The 15,541-nt window shown below is 45.3% G+C and overlaps 2 protein-coding genes across 8 annotated transcripts; one reads left to right on the forward strand and one right to left on the reverse strand.

The window, feature by feature from the left end:
- Window positions 1-1,468: 1,468 nt before the first annotated feature.
- On the forward strand, window positions 1,469-7,342 carry LOC125538891 (protein WHAT'S THIS FACTOR 1 homolog, chloroplastic). Of its 7 annotated transcripts, none has more exons than XM_048702207.1 (4): window positions 1,469-2,914; window positions 3,054-3,162; window positions 5,967-6,143; window positions 6,904-7,342. In XM_048702207.1, the coding sequence occupies exon 1, from the start codon at window positions 1,534-1,536 to the stop codon at window positions 2,782-2,784; it is 1,251 nt and encodes a 416-aa protein (XP_048558164.1). In that variant the 5' UTR covers window positions 1,469-1,533; the 3' UTR covers window positions 2,785-2,914; window positions 3,054-3,162; window positions 5,967-6,143; window positions 6,904-7,342. The 7 variants fall into 7 exon arrangements, with proteins under 7 accessions (XP_048558164.1, XP_048558167.1, XP_048558163.1 ...); XM_048702210.1 differs by having other exon boundaries at window positions 3,054-3,151; XM_048702206.1 differs by having other exon boundaries at window positions 3,081-3,162.
- Window positions 7,343-7,621: 279 nt separating this feature from the next.
- LOC125538890 (protein TOO MANY MOUTHS) lies at window positions 7,622-9,377 on the reverse strand. The gene has a single exon (XM_048702202.1). It carries the CDS (start codon window positions 9,225-9,227, stop codon window positions 7,770-7,772), a length of 1,458 nt encoding a protein of 485 aa, XP_048558159.1. The 5' UTR covers window positions 9,228-9,377; the 3' UTR covers window positions 7,622-7,769.
- Between the last annotated feature and the right edge of the window lie 6,164 nt (window positions 9,378-15,541).

Raw genomic sequence — 15,541 nt, forward strand, 5'->3', positions numbered from 1 at the left:
GATCTCTTTGGATAGCAGGAACTTTAAAATACATGAATAGGAAAGCGTAAGATTTAGATGTCACGTATCATGAAATCCTATAGTATTAGAGAACACATAAGAGGTTTGTGTGGTTCAAATGAATTTTATAGGAATTTTGCGGGTTGTATTCCCTGGAAGTTTTTCTTGGTGTAGCATGTTTGGTTTGTAGGAACAAAAACCATAAGATTTTTCTGTATGGCCTACTTTGTATGCAATTTCATTGGGAACTTTCTATTGGGTTCGAGCTCATGCAAAATTTCCACTGTTTCAATGCCAACTATGATATACACCTAATCCTTCAGGAAAATTTCCCCTTTTTGTGGTGCAATAAAACATCTACAATAAACCCATGTGTTGTTAGTTCCTTTAGGATTCAACATGACATGACATCCAATTCCCACGTTTTTCCTATTCCAGCGAACCAAAGAGGCCCTAAAATGAGGTTTGGAATCGTGTTAAATTCCTATGGAACGTGGAGCACATAAATGGATTTCATGGAATTTGGTGACCCCAACCCTATGAACCCAAGGGCTTCCACATTTTTTTTCAATAAGAGCACTTAACGGCTTCCTTTAGTTCATAGGAATATAAAAACTATAAGAAGTGAGATGACATGTATCTTAGATCCTATGATTACGAACAAGAAAAGAGATTTCATTTGGTTCACACGCTAGGATTTTCTCCATCGAGTCCAAGTTAATTTCTTTTCTCTGAAATATGAAATATGTGAATCAATTTTGTATACAAATATTATTGTATATCAGCAAACGAAAAGGGTTCTAGAAGGGAACTTCCTACAGAAGTCCTATCCTGTAAAATTCCTACGAAATTTCAGTAAATTAAAGGAGGCCTAACCTTTTTTAATAATTTTTCTTCAATTCAAAGAGAACCTAAGATTCCTATGAATTTCCTATTAACTAAACAGATAAGGTGGGGCTTATTTATTCAAAGGATTTCATAAGAACCATTGGCTATGGCCCACATGTAGATTTGTTTTCCGCTTTCTGTTGAAGCCCCTTAGTGAATCTATATCCTTCCTTCCCGACATTTTTAGTTAGTAAATCTATGTCGTTCGTCTTTCCTTCTTTGATCAACAAACACACATGAATAGGAAAATACATGATTCCAGTGGCATGTCCAATCAGATCATACCGGATTTTGCACCAAAGTGTGTTTGATCGCACTACAAAAAAAAATGAAATGTGTTTTGAAAGAGGAGTTGATGGGAATTTTCTAATGAAATGTAATAGATTTCTGAGAAAAAAACATTCCTATAGGATTCAATTCTATGAATCATACAACCAATGTAGGGAAAAAATCCTAAGAATTTTTATCCTCCAAAAGTTCTTATAAATCCTTTAAACCAATTCCTTTTTGCAGTTGCCTCAGACACGTACTTGAGAAGTCCGTAAACTGGGCAGGGAAGCGTATAGCTGGTTTAGAAATCAGTTCCTCACTCTCTCGGTCTCTCCTACCTTCCCGCACGAAACCACCGTAAACCCCCCACCACAAATGCTCCTCCGGGCGGCGGCCGCCGCCGCCCACCGCCTCCGCTTCATTCCCCCGGCCCGCCGCATATCTTCCTTGAAGGTCCCGTGGCGCCGGGACGCGGTCCTGGACGCGTCCATCGACCGCGACCGACGCTTCCACCAAGCGTCCCGCCTCGTCCGCGAGGTGCTCCTCTCCCCCGGCCGCCGCCTCCTCCTCCGCTACCTTTCCAAGCGCCGCCAGCGCATCCGCCTCCCGGTCCACGTCGCAACCTTCCTCCGCCGGTACCCCACGCTCCTCTCCGTTTCCCCTCCCCCCGACCCCGTCGCCTCCCCGTCCCCGCAGCTCGCCTCCTTCCTCGAATTCGCATCCCGCCTCCAGGCCGCCCACTCCCCGCTCCTCGCCGCCAGGCTCGCCAAGCTCCTCATGATGTCCTCCACGCGCGCGCTGCCGGTCGCAAAGATTGCTGCTGCCAAGCGCGTCTTCGGCCTCCCGGACGACTTCTTGGTCTCGCTGGTCCCGAGGCACCCCGATCTCTTCCGCCTCGTCGGCGACCCAGGGCCGGACGCGTCCGGCGACGCGTTCCTGGAGCTCGCCTCCTGGGACGACCGACTCGCGAAGTCCGCGATTGAATTGAGGGCGGACAGGGAGGCCGATGTTGTTGGCATACGGCCGAGGCCCAACTTTACAGTCAAATTGCCAAAGGGGTTCTACCTCAAGAAGGAGATGAGGGAGTGGGTGAGGGATTGGCTTGATCTGCCGTATGTGTCACCATATGCCGACACTTTCGGGCTTCACCCGGCATCACCAGAGGCAGAGAAGAGGTTGATTGGTGTTTTACATGAGGTATTGTCCTTGTCAGTTGAAAGGAGGATGGCGGTGCCAATCATAGGGAAGTTCTGTGATGAGTTTAGGCTATCGAATGCGTTCTCTAACGCGTTCACGAGACACCCGGGGATATTCTATGTTTCATTGAAGGGTGGCATTAAGACGGTGATATTGAGGGAGGCGTATGACGAAAATGGAGAGCTTGTGGATAGGGATCCTATGATTGAGCTGAAGGAGAGGTTCGTGGCAATCATGGATGAGGGCCATAAGAAGTATTTGGAGGAGTTGAGGAGGAGGAATGAGATGCTGCAGAAAGAGAGGGCAAATGCAATTCACAGGGGTGCCAAAGTTGACACAAATATTGAGGAAAGAGATATGGAGGGGTCAGAGGAAGATGAAGTATATGATTATGCACAAGTAGAATCAGAAGGAAGAGAGCCATTGTAAGTGGTGGTTGTGATGTTCATTATGCTTCTATGATAATGGGACCTAAAGAACAGTGGCAAGGAGATTGGATGTTTTGACAGATTCGAATGTGATCATTAGGCAGCCAGTAAGAAGATGGCTTAGTTAGCAGGTAATAAATAATACGAGGTTAATCTTCAACCACTTTGTTTTTCAAATGATGCTGAAATGTAGGTTTATCTTCCTTTTTGTAAAGAGTTCTGTGGTGACAGGGTTTTCAATGATTTACCACTTAAGTCTTCAGTCAGTAGTTTTCAGGAGATCCATTTTTGTGACAGATTAAGTCACCTTTGGACTGGGAGGACACTGATGGCTTCTGTTTTGGAACCATAGGAACATTCTGATCCAAGTATATTCTTTGTAAGCCGACAACTGATAACTTTCCTTTTTGTTGCTCTATAACAAACTTTCATCATGCCGTGCTTTAGATAATTGGACATATTTATAGTTAAAGATCTGAGGACTGGATATGTTTGTGCTCTATAGGGCACATATGACACAATACAATGCAAATTTTCCTTGGGATGAAAGTGCTGTCATGCTCCATTAGATGATCACTGTTTCCTCCGATCCAAATTGTAGGTATTTTAGTGTTAGCCAGAAGAACTAAGGATGTAGGTGAATGCCAATGTTACCCTTCATTTATATCTATAATTCCCTTTTTCCTCCCAAATATATTCATGCTAGAGATATAGGTTCAATTCTTGGTGCAATTTATGAGGGATTAAGTTGGAACCACATGAGCAAAAGTGGCACTGGGATCGTACAAAGACTTAAGTTTTGAATCAAGTTCGAAAGGCCAAAAGGAAGGAAGTAGATGGTGTAAGCATATTCAGGTGTTATTTTATAGAGTAAGTATTGGCACATTTGACAAAATTCAAGCCCATAGTGGAAGTTCGTGTGGTTAAACCAAATGTGACACTAGAGGGCAGTATAAACTATTGTCTTGCAAGATAGTAAATGACTTATGTTCATAGTCAGATTGATCAAACTCCAGACATGATAGTTATGTTAAATATTACCAATTGGTTTGCACACGTGACAAATTAGATAACATATATCACACATTTTAATTTCTCGAGTGGGACTATATTTTCTGCCCTCAAGGGCTCAAGACCATAGACTTTTTTAGCTCCATCTGGATTATGCAAGTAGCCCGATGCTTGCACATTACCTGAAGACAACTTGGCAGATGTGACACTAGGGCAGTATAAAGTATTGTCTTGCAAGATAGTAAATGACTTATGTTCAGAGTCAGATTGAACAAACTCTACACATGATAGTTTTGTTAATATTTCCAATGGTTTGTTCACATGACAAATTAGATGATATATATCACACATTTGAATTTCTCGTGTGGGCCTGTATTTTCTGCCCTAAAAGGCTCAAGACCACAGACCTTTGTAGCTCCATCTGGATTATGCAAGTAGCCCTATGCTTGCACATTACCTGAAGTCAAACTTGGCAAATAGCTTTGCTTGAGTCAAAACATGTTAATGTTGTAATGTAAGCTTATCTCAGCTTTCGATTGATCAATCTGGCTCCGTTTTGGTGTGCATCTTTTAATTGTAAACATAAGCTTACAATTGGTCTCGTTTCATTTCTTACTTCCCAGTAGATATCTCCTCCAAGTTTATGCCAGGCTTGTTGGGTGCCTCCTGAGGCCATCTCCGTGAGAAGCACTTTTAAATCGTCACGTGTAACCACCTGGACCATACAGCTTGAGCAGGCTAGCTAAGTTTTTGTTACTGGATGAGCATCTCTTTCATCCCAGGCACTTGGGCCCCACAGTGTTCTGGCCCAGCTTCTCAGCAAGATAGGCAGCCTTCAGCCGGTGGAAACTCACTTTTATCTTGCTTTCATGTTTGCTCCCCCCCCCCCCTCCCCCTGGCCGCCGTTTCAAGGCGCCGCCATCCACCACCACTTCCAGCGTCCTCACCACCTCCACCGATGTCCTCACCACCACCACCTCCGACGTCTTCACCACCTGCTCCCCTCGGCCCTCGTGCCATCGCCTGCCTTGCTGGACCTTCTTGCCCAGCACTGCAGAGTCCAGCTCCCCTGTTCCATCTCTCCAGGAGCAGGCCCAGATTCAAGTCCCCCTCTCCTCCCCTGGCCAGGGAGGGAGGTTGGACGACGGGTGATGGTGCCTGGGATGGTGGGCTGGCGATGCTCCAAGGTGGTGTGGCAGAACTGGGGGTGGAGGTATGGCTTGGCGGCTGTCGGCAGCAAGCTGTGCCTCACGGATGTTTGGCGTAGTCGGAGCATGCGCCAAGCGCAGCAGATGGGACCTAATGAAAGAACTGAGCACTCACTCAAAGTATTTTCATATAGGCATTCAAATTTCTGCAATCTGATCAGCTTTTGGTCTATTGAGCTATATGTAACACCAATTAGTAACTACATCTTGCAGGCGGGCATTTTTTTTTTACCTCTAAAATTACAAAGTGCATCTGATAGCATAGCATGGAACCTAATGGAAGAACTGAGCACTCAAGTATTTTGGTATTAGCATTCATATTCTGCAACTAGGATAGGCTTTTAGTCGGTTCACTAGAATAAGATGCAAGAAGAATTGAGCACTCACTCAAATTATTTTGGTATCAGTATTCAGATTTATGCACCTCTGATAAGCATTTAGTGGGTTTAGTTTTAGTTTGCTAGAATAAGAGTTTGTTTTCCCCAATGTAATTGAAAAAGACATGGACATCTCCACATTTTTAGTCTGAGAGAACAAGATAGAAGATGGAGTAATGACTGACATGTTATTCTCCTAATTACTTCTCGCCTTCAACTTCAGAGGTTGTGCATAAGTCAATGAGGAACTGGGCTTCGATACCGAAATATAATGTTTTTTTGGGTAACTCCGCCATTCACTTAGATACACCAACTCCTTTACTTGGTTTTCTTAATTGCTGATAATCCCTGTTGCCCAACACATGAGCATTGCTTGATCTCTTTACTATCTAAATCATTGTTTGTTTTTGATACATAATTTACCTTAAAAGTACCTTCTGATCTTTAGCGTTTCATTATCTACTTCATTTGTTTCTGAATATGATTTGTTGCAATTAACTATTTAATCATTATGTTTGCGCAACGGACAAGATTGCTTCAACATCTTTTGCCTCAACTGAATCCCTTCTGATATTTTACTCAAACAGGTTCCAAAACTATCACTTCATCGACTTTTTACTAATGTGTGATGTTTACACTGCATCGATGGAATCCTTATCAGCTATTAGAGTGGTATAAACATCCCATTCTCACAATGATCTCTGTCTACTACGTGTTGTAAATGTACTCTGTACTGAAGGAACATTTATGTATGCCATTAAAAGGTAAGTTTGCTTGTTGCCAATTGCCATTGTCACTTATGATCTATCTGTTGCATTAAAATCCAAGCTATATCATATTATTACTCTTAATATTTTAAATCTACTCTTATCTGGATTTTTCTGATTCTGTATACACTGTTATATTACAAATTCTTGTGGAGGAAAAGTGTGAGCTTCGCTATTTCCAGGCATTATAGACTCTTTAATGTCTTAGAGGAAGACGAGGCGAACAAGGCTGGTAAAGTATGATAATGATCTAATCGACAACCAAATAGGGTTCCACAATTTACAGGATTTAACCCATTATTCATCAGCTGAGCTTCCTATTACGATTTGCAATTGGTTATCCTCAGTACTCACTAAATTATGTTGTAGCAATACTTTTCTGTGACACATAAGAGCATGTCCAACCATAAACATCAAATTTGGCCCCATTTGTTCGCGGACAACAGCCGCCCAAGCTCCATTTGTCCGCAGGGCAACGACACCCCACATTCCTCCTCCCCAAATCCATGCAAGCAGATCATTCAACAATAAATATAGCACACAACAATTCAACAAGCCAACATGATCCACAACAAATAAAATTTAACAATCCACACATAGCCTATAAAACGAATAAAATCAAGTGTTTTTGTTGCGCACGTGGGTGCAGGCTAAGTGCCTTTGTGCATGTGGGTGAACCACATAGTGGTGGTCAACATGATACTCAACTCTTTGATGATCCTTGTGATCCTCACCTTCTCTCTCAATCTCAATGCAGGGACTCGTAGGCCGTGTCTGTGGAGGCGTTTGTGTCCTTGGGAACTCTTCTGGAATGCCCCCATTGCGAAGCCGTGCGGACATTGTACACGGCCGCGGTCGAGGATGGCGCGGGTGCGGACGCGACCATGTCCACGTCTAAAACACAGACGAATGCGTGTTGCCAAAAGTAGCTGTAGTCGGCGCAGTGGGTTGCCCCTTACCATCTAGTTTTTGATGAAAGTCACAAGGTTGGAATGTTATAGCAGCCACATTAGGTGTAAAATCACTTTTCGTAATTTCGCAAAAGGTGCTCAAGACTGTATACTCGAGGTGGGGGTGGAACGGGAATTGTCAGATCATAACGTCATATGATCCTAATATAATCATAGTTTTTTTTGAAACGTGGCAAAAGATTTGCCACATGTATTAACTGCGAAGGGAATAGAGTGTTTTCGTTACAAGCCCGGACATCTTCTGGTATGATGCTCCCTAGTTTTTTTGCCGCCCACGGCCATACAAAGAGAAGCTTTAAGCTTCATATCGTTGTGCAAGATTGTTGGCCAAGAAGGCTTGATGCGAAAGACTCGTGCATTTCTTTCATTCCAATTAGAACAAATAATGAGCATGATGAGGGATGCACAAGCTTTGCGTGTTCGGATGTTCATGTCAGAGCGGTTGATCCATCAATCTTTCGTCGTGGGTAATAATCATAGCAACTTAGCCGAAAAAAGACATGCTTTTTCAAAAATCTCTGGAAACAATTTTGTTCACCTGGCTACAGCGGGCAAAAGCCGCAATCAGCAACAACGCTTTGTACAGTTCCTTATTCTTCCCGGTGTAAAAAAACTCTGCACCACCAATCAACCGCCACAGCTCTTCTTCTACCTACAACAATGCAAGCTGCAAACACACCAAAACGACCAAGAAAAAGTGGCCGCCACCCCGGCCAGAGTTTGAATCTGCGGCTGACGACGTCACGTTCGCCGTCGCCGTCGCACCGCCACTACTCTCCCAGCTCAAGTGCTGCGTCGTGGTGCCGCTCCCCACGCTGCCGCAGTCCGCGACGCCGGCCAGCGCCATGGCGCCCTCCAGCCCTTCCTGCTTGGCGTCGTAGCAGAGCCCCTCGTTGCCGCCGACGCGCAGCTTCTTGCCCAGCCTCCACATCATCTGCTTGCCGAACGGGATCGGCCCCACGAGCCGGTTGCCGTCCACGCGGAGCTCGCTCGCCTTCTCCAGCCACCGGAAGCTCGCCGGTATCACGCCGGTGAACCCGTTGCCGTCCAGGCGCAGCACGCGGAGCTGGCTCAGGCCCCCGATGGACTCCGGCAGCGACCCTCCCAGCCCCATGCCCGAGAGGACCAGCGTGGTCAGCGCCTTGAGCCCCGTGAAGAAGTCGCCGGGGACCGTCGAGGACTGCATCGGGTTGTCGCCGAGGATGAGCGAGCGCAGCGTCGACAGCCTGCCGATCGCCGCCGGGATCGGGCCGGACAGCGCGTTGTGGCTGAGGTCGAGCAGTATGAGGTCGGGCAGGTCGCCGAGAGCGTCCGGAATCGTGCCGGCGAGGCGGTTCTGGCTGAGGTCGATCTTCAGCAGAGACCGGCATTGCCCGAGGCTCGCCGGGACGCGGCCCTGCAGCGCGTTGTGGCTGAGGTCCAGGATGCTGAGCTGCTGGAACCTGAGGTTCGGCACCTGGCCGGCGAGCCGGTTGTAGCTGAGATCGAGCAGCTGGAGGCGGCCCAAGGACTGGACGGTGGCCGGGATGGCGTCGGAGAGATGGTTGCCGTGGAGGTCGAGCACGCGCAGGCCGGAGAGGCTCCCGATCTCGGGCGGTATGGGGCCGACGAGGCCGTTCTGGCGCAGCACGAGGGAGCGGAAGGCGGGGCCGAGGCGGCCGAGGAAGGCCGGGACGGGCTGCGGGTTGGCGCTGAAGCAGCGGTAGAAGAAGAGGGAGCGGAGGTGCGGGAGCGCGAGCACGGCGGGGGAGAGCGCGGCGCGCGCGGGGTCGCAGGCCGGGAAGGCGGTGTCGTCGGAGAGCGCGCCGAAGGAGAGGGAGACGACGTGGTAGACGTCGGCGCGGTCGGGCACGCACTCGATGCCGTGCCACCGGCCGCGGCACACGTCCGCGATGCCCGACGCCCAGCCGTTGCCCGTCGCCGCCATGACCTCCAGCACGGCGCGCTGCTCCGCCGGGTCGGTGCGCGCCCGGTCCGAGAACCCCGGCTGCGGCGCGTCCACCAGCGCCCCCGCGTCCGGCACCACCACCGTGAACTCGCCCCGGCACGGCGCCGCCACCACGACGGCCAGCGTCAGCGCGGACAGCAGCAGCAGCAGCGGCGAAGCCATCTTTGCATGCACCGGGAATGGCGCGATCGTTGGGCGATGGAGGGGAAGAGGTGGCAGGCTGCGCAGGTTTTATAGTGTCAGAGGGGCAGATTAAATGCTGGGTGATGATTAAATGTTGGTCACGGGATGGGGGAGAAGCGGAGTGAATGAAGTGAGGATTCGCTCGCATTCAATTGGTTTCACGGGAAATCGGTCGGAACGAGACAAACACACTGCGCCGTTCGTCAGTGGCATGGACGGGACAGCTACGGGTCGATCCATCGAGCGTGTGCCGCCAGGTTCTCTGCTACTCCCTCCGTCTCCGTACAGGTGTGTAAGTCATCTTATGAAAACCAAATAATCCCAAAACACTTAGGCGCGGTGCATTAACTTCTATCTCGTTTTTTTGTTTCCTGACATATCAACCAATAAGAGATGTTGGGTGTGCATGCTTTTATTGACTTGAGACAACAAACACGACATACAATGATAAGTTTATTGCATGCAGTGCTATTAATTAGCAAATAAATATTAAGTTCTTTCGTTTTTTCTTCCTCCTTGATCACTATGTACAATCTAAGATGACTTATTCAACTAGACGAAAGGAGTACTACTACTCCATTTCCTTTGGTACAGCCTTCAGCGACGTGAATCGATAACTCCAGAAAAAGATTGAAATGCGTCGATGGACTACTCCGAAAGTGAGAAGAGATCTGCGATCTGACTCAGCGACATTCCACATCAGAGAAACGGACGAAGCGACTCAAGCAGAGCTAGAAACGGAAGCCGAAGCAGCATCTTCTTCCTTTTTTCACACGGGGAAAGGTGCCTTCGCTTAGAAGGACTTGATCAGGAATCCTTGGAAGAAATTGGTTTTTAGTCGAGAGATACCACATTGACACCATCAAACTAATCTAAATTTCCTTTTTTAAAAGGATCTAAATTTCTCTTGTTTACGAATAATAATAGGGCATCTGTCTGACCATATCAAACCTCTTTGCAACTACTTCTTTCATTCCGAATTACTTGTCGCAGGTATGAATGTATCTAGATATATTTTAGTTCTAGATACATTCATTTCTACAACGAGTAATTTGGAACGGAGGGAGTACTTCTCAGCTCGGAGGATTAGTCTCAAAGTCCTATTAAAACTCCGAGCTTGGTCCTGTGGAGCTAAATGGATCCAAATTTCGGTTAGATAATGCATGAGTCGATTTGGTTTGGTTTCGACTCTGATGCCCGATGATCTACCTACAAATTTCAAGCACCACAACATGCTTTAAGTATTTAGAATTCTTCTTAGAGACTAAGTATAACTGCACAAGAAATCAATACTGTTAAGCTTCATGCACTAGCCAATTTCTACTATTAAAGGGGGATCGAACGTCGTGATGGTTCGACCTCGTTCGATCCCCACCTCCCTTCATACGACAAGACAACCATCGCGCAGTGGGCCACGCCCGCATCATCCCAAAAATCCAAGCCCACCGTCCCAATGTAACCCAGTCACACGGCCTGTCCGTCGACGTCCCACGTTTCTTCCCCACGATCGAACCGTCAGAAGCCAACTCACGCACACCCAATCTCCCCCACACCCATACTTCTTCCCAACCGCAGCCACCGTCGCCAATCTCCTCTCCCACTCCGTTCTCCTCCCCATGTCGCCGCAGAGATCTCCTCTCCAAATCTCGTTCCCCTTGCTACGGTGTAGATCTCCTCCATACTACAGCCCCCCATGCCGTGGACACCAAACACCACCACCACCACATCCTTGGCGGCGGTGTCGCTGCCCTTCTGCCGGTGCCAGCTCAACGCCTGCTTGCTACCATAGGGGCACCGGTGGTTTATGCTGCTGCTGAGTCGCTGTTCAGGTGCCGCCGACGAACCGCGAGCCAGTACACCGGCGTTATCCCCTCCGCGTGGACAAACATGGACAGAAGGCAACGGATCCAGCGCTCAGCGCCTTTCACCTCCAACGGCGCGGCCTCCTCGACTGAGCGGCGACGGCTCGACCTCCTCCGACTAGGTGGTAGGACGAAATCCCACCCTCTCTTGCTTCTTGACTTGGTTCAGTTTTTTTTGGGCCAATTTGGTTTACCTGCATATGAACGAAATCCCTTCCTCTCTTTACTTAACTCATTCATGATCCAACCCTTGTATACGGTACAAGACATAGGTAAAGATTGTTGAGGGTAGAATGCATAAGTACATATTGTATGGTGCTGAATATTCTTATTTTCTGTAAATACAACAACGATGTGCACATAGAAGGTCTTCTTAGATGTAGTTATATCGGATACAAAATGTGATTGTGATAGCATGTTGGGTTTGTGTTTTTGATAGCTTGGTGATGGCGGTGGAAGCCACCAAGCAACGTGGCAATAATTTTTTTTTCTGTAAATACAATAACGATGTACACATAGAAGGTCTTCTTAGATGTAGTTATATGGGATTCAAATGAGTATTGCATGTGATTGTGATAGCATGTTGGGTTTGTGTTTTTGATACCTTGGTGATGACGGTGGAAGCCACCAAGCAACATGGCATAGCATGAAGTGGCTGATTGATTTTCTATACTTATCTGGTTGATTTTCTTCTTAGGCGGCATGAAGTGGATGGAAAAAATTGCAGGAATCACCAGGTATGTGGCGATGCAGCAGTTGTGAAAGACAAGGCGGACCTTTAGTTTGGATGGTACGAACATGTACTAATGCACGACCATTCAAAATTTCAATGCACCAAAGGCTCTGGTGAGTGCTTAAACAACTACTTTGTTTCTTCAAACATTAGTTGTTTAGAGCTAATCAGTCTGGAGTGTTGGGTTCCCTGACCAATGATTAACTATGCAATATCATATACTTCCTCCGTTCCTAAATATAAGTCTTTTTAGACATTCCAAATGGACAACAACATACGATATATGTAGACATATTTTAGAGTGTAGGTTCATTCATTTTGCTTCGTATGTAGTCACTTGGTGGAATCTCTAGAAAGACTTGTATTTAGGAACGAAGGGGGTATATGGGATGTGAAAGTACACTTAAATATTGGCAGTAGGATTACCAGAAGTAGTGCTTTCGTTTCCTTCTGCAAACAAATAACACTACTTATAAATCTTTCGCCAACAAATAACAATAATTCTGATGATATTTTGCATTTTTTGCATTGACCTCCGTACAAAAAAGATGATGTGTGTTTGTCCAAGTGAGAGCATACAAGACTGTAACATGATCAACCTGTTTGAAGTTACTGAAACCTGGTAGACAGAGACCATCTTTTTTAATATTTGTTATCGTTCCTAAATACAAGTAGACTGTAACATGATCTGCCAACCATATTTACTTATGCAACTACAATTTCAGTACGTTATGCTTAGTATGTGCCTTTTAGTCGTTCCTTTCTGGGTTGTTCTATGCTTTTAATATTTGCATGGGCTTCATTATGCAACTACAATTTCAGTACGTTATGCTTAGTATGTGCCTTTTAGTCGTTCCTTTCTGGGTTGTTCTATGCTTTTAATATTTGTATGGGCTTCATTATGCAACTACAATTTCAGTACGTTATGCTTAGTATATGCCTTTTAGTCGTTCCTTTCTGGGTTGCTCTATGCTTTTAATATTTGTATGGGCTTCATTATTCATCAGTAATAGTACCCTCTTGTGCAAAACTATAGCCCAAGCTTGTTATTTGAATATACTTGCAGTTTTTTCACATTGATCATTTAAGCCGGGGAGAATTGTAAACTATGGCTCCTTCCAAAAATAAATGGGCTTCTTCTGAAAAAAAAATCGAAATGCTAGGAGAAAAAATGTCGGTAGTGGTTTTCATTATCCAAGAGAGCTGACATAGTTTACTAAAGAATGCGCTTTCGGCCATGCTGAGTTTAGGTTAAGATGAGCACCAAGTTGGTCATGGTCATGTTGAATTGAAGCATACAACAGTGAGGCAAAAAGCGAGTGTGAACGAGGCACTGACTAGATCGATGGATGACTTTATGAAATTGAGTGATGTTTTAAACCATTCCCCGTGATGCCTACCGAGTACTCCCTCAGTTACAAAACACATGTTATCGTTAGTTCAAATTAGAACTAAAACCACTACAAGTATTTTCGGTGAACCTCGTCCAATCCAGTACCATCATGATCAATCATTCAATCTTTTCATCAACTGCAAAAGTTCCCCAGTTATTTTATGTTCTTCTTCTCTCTCCTAAGTCATTTTTATGCCATTTCTTTGCGCTAAGACTTTTGATTAACTACCTATTAAGTGGAGATTGTAACTAATCGCTAGAATAGTTGTTATTTCATTGACATCAATTTATTGTCTCGTGATCAGCGCTATCCATATTTGCTAAAATACCCCTTTCTATATTCACTATGATATCAATTATGTTAATATATAGCTAGAATAGCTGAAACTTGGTTTATTTCGCTTTGCTTGATCTGAGCATATCACACCATGAGAACAGGGTGTTTGTGCGGTCAATGTTTGGCCAACGGGAGGGTAGCTGGAGAGGTATCACATGGTAGCCTACAATGGCTTCACAACTTATGCATGTAATCCAATTTCTATTTTAGACCACAGGCTCCAATATTGTACATTGCGAGCATCACGATAGCCAGTTTAGCTGGAGAGGTTCCAAGGTGATGACTGGGACACCATCAAGATCATTGCCACGACGCTCGGACGGCTGGATGCTTGGAACCATTGGCGCAACGCCTGGTCGGCACCGTGTCGGTTGGCACGGTGAACTGCATGCAGCAGGAAGAATACATACGTAGATTAGTACTTTCGCCCTTCTGGGTAACCAACAAAGAGCACGTTGGGAAGCTCAAATCTGATGCTCGACGGAATCTGTACATAATACAACTCGCTGCTTCCTGAACGAAGAACTACATAATCACGTTATATTTTTTCTTGATCCAAACAAGGAACCACATATACTTATCCTAACAAAAAAACTAACTAAAACTGGTTTCCCTAAAACTCGTTTTCCAAAATCTGGCATTTAATACTTGTTGTCCAAACAAACACTAAATGTGTGTTGGCTTAATTTATATTCATGTTAATGTTTGGTATACTTAATGTCTCTTTGTTAGTTGTGAGATCACAATGGAGAATCAATATGTTGTAACAAAGTGAGCGGAAATCAGAGTCGGGGAGTAGAATGATGGGTGAAAGTAAATAAATGAATTGTTTTCTGCTGGTTGCTTTTGCTGTTGTTGAGCGGAATATTGAGGGTGACATTGTCACCATGATTTATGATTTTTCATCAAGAAGACGTCCAAAAAATTCAACCCAATTTTGCACTCTCTGCCATAATCTATTATCCACACTGGTTTGATAGTTGTGAACTATAGTGCATGGTGTTTTGGTCCGAATTTGATGCGAGGATGTATTGGTCCAAGATGTGGCAAGAAGCATAAGTGGTGAAAGAATACATTTTTTTGTGGGGAAGTGGTGAAAGAATGCTTGTGACCGTTACGGCATTGAGAACAAAAATTATAAGTCCATGGCTAGAGCTGACAATGCCAGATTAAGGGTGGGTGAAAGAGAATGGCGGTGGGGCACTGAGGCAGGGAGAAATATACCAATTTTTTTAGTGCAAGGAGCGGATAGTTAAGGAAACAGAAAGACTAGGAGGGAAAAAACGGGAGGGAATCAATGGTTTTTTGCTAAATGAATCCAAACCACATACAATCAATTTTGACACATATTTCGAATTAAAACAACCATATGTCAACATATCTATTTTTTATCCCGTGGCAACACACGGGCATTCAACTAGTGCAACTAAAAGTCTAAACTGATGATAAAAGGGTTAGGCAATCCACTTATACACTTAAACACCCCTTCCCACGTGTGTAATTTTTGGATAAATTTCTAGGACTTGAACTGAAGACCTTGGGCTCTCATACCACATTAAGTTTCATGCACTAGCCAAGCGATCAAAAGTACAAATTGATGAAAAGGGCTAGCCAATCTACGTATACACTTCAACAAATACATGTGTATGCATTCTTTAAGAATTCTACACACAATCTCTCTAAGAATTCTTAGAGAGATTGTGTCTAAGAGACTCAACCATAACCAGAAAGCACACATTGCGAATACAGACATTGGAAGTCCGGAACCCAAATTGTCAATACACAACATATATACTTCATGATAGGTTTGGTTTGGTTGTAGTGAAAATCTGTACTCGTGTGTACCCAAGACATGTGTCAGGATCAAGAATACACACACACACATGGATAAGGAGGGAATGATGGATAAGGAGGGACTGATGGAGGGAGGGAGATTGCTTGGTGAGAAGGACAATCTCAACAACCTTG

This window comes from Triticum urartu, chromosome 2 (genome assembly GCF_003073215.2).
Source record: "Triticum urartu cultivar G1812 chromosome 2, Tu2.1, whole genome shotgun sequence".
NCBI lineage: Eukaryota > Viridiplantae > Streptophyta > Magnoliopsida > Poales > Poaceae > Triticum > Triticum urartu.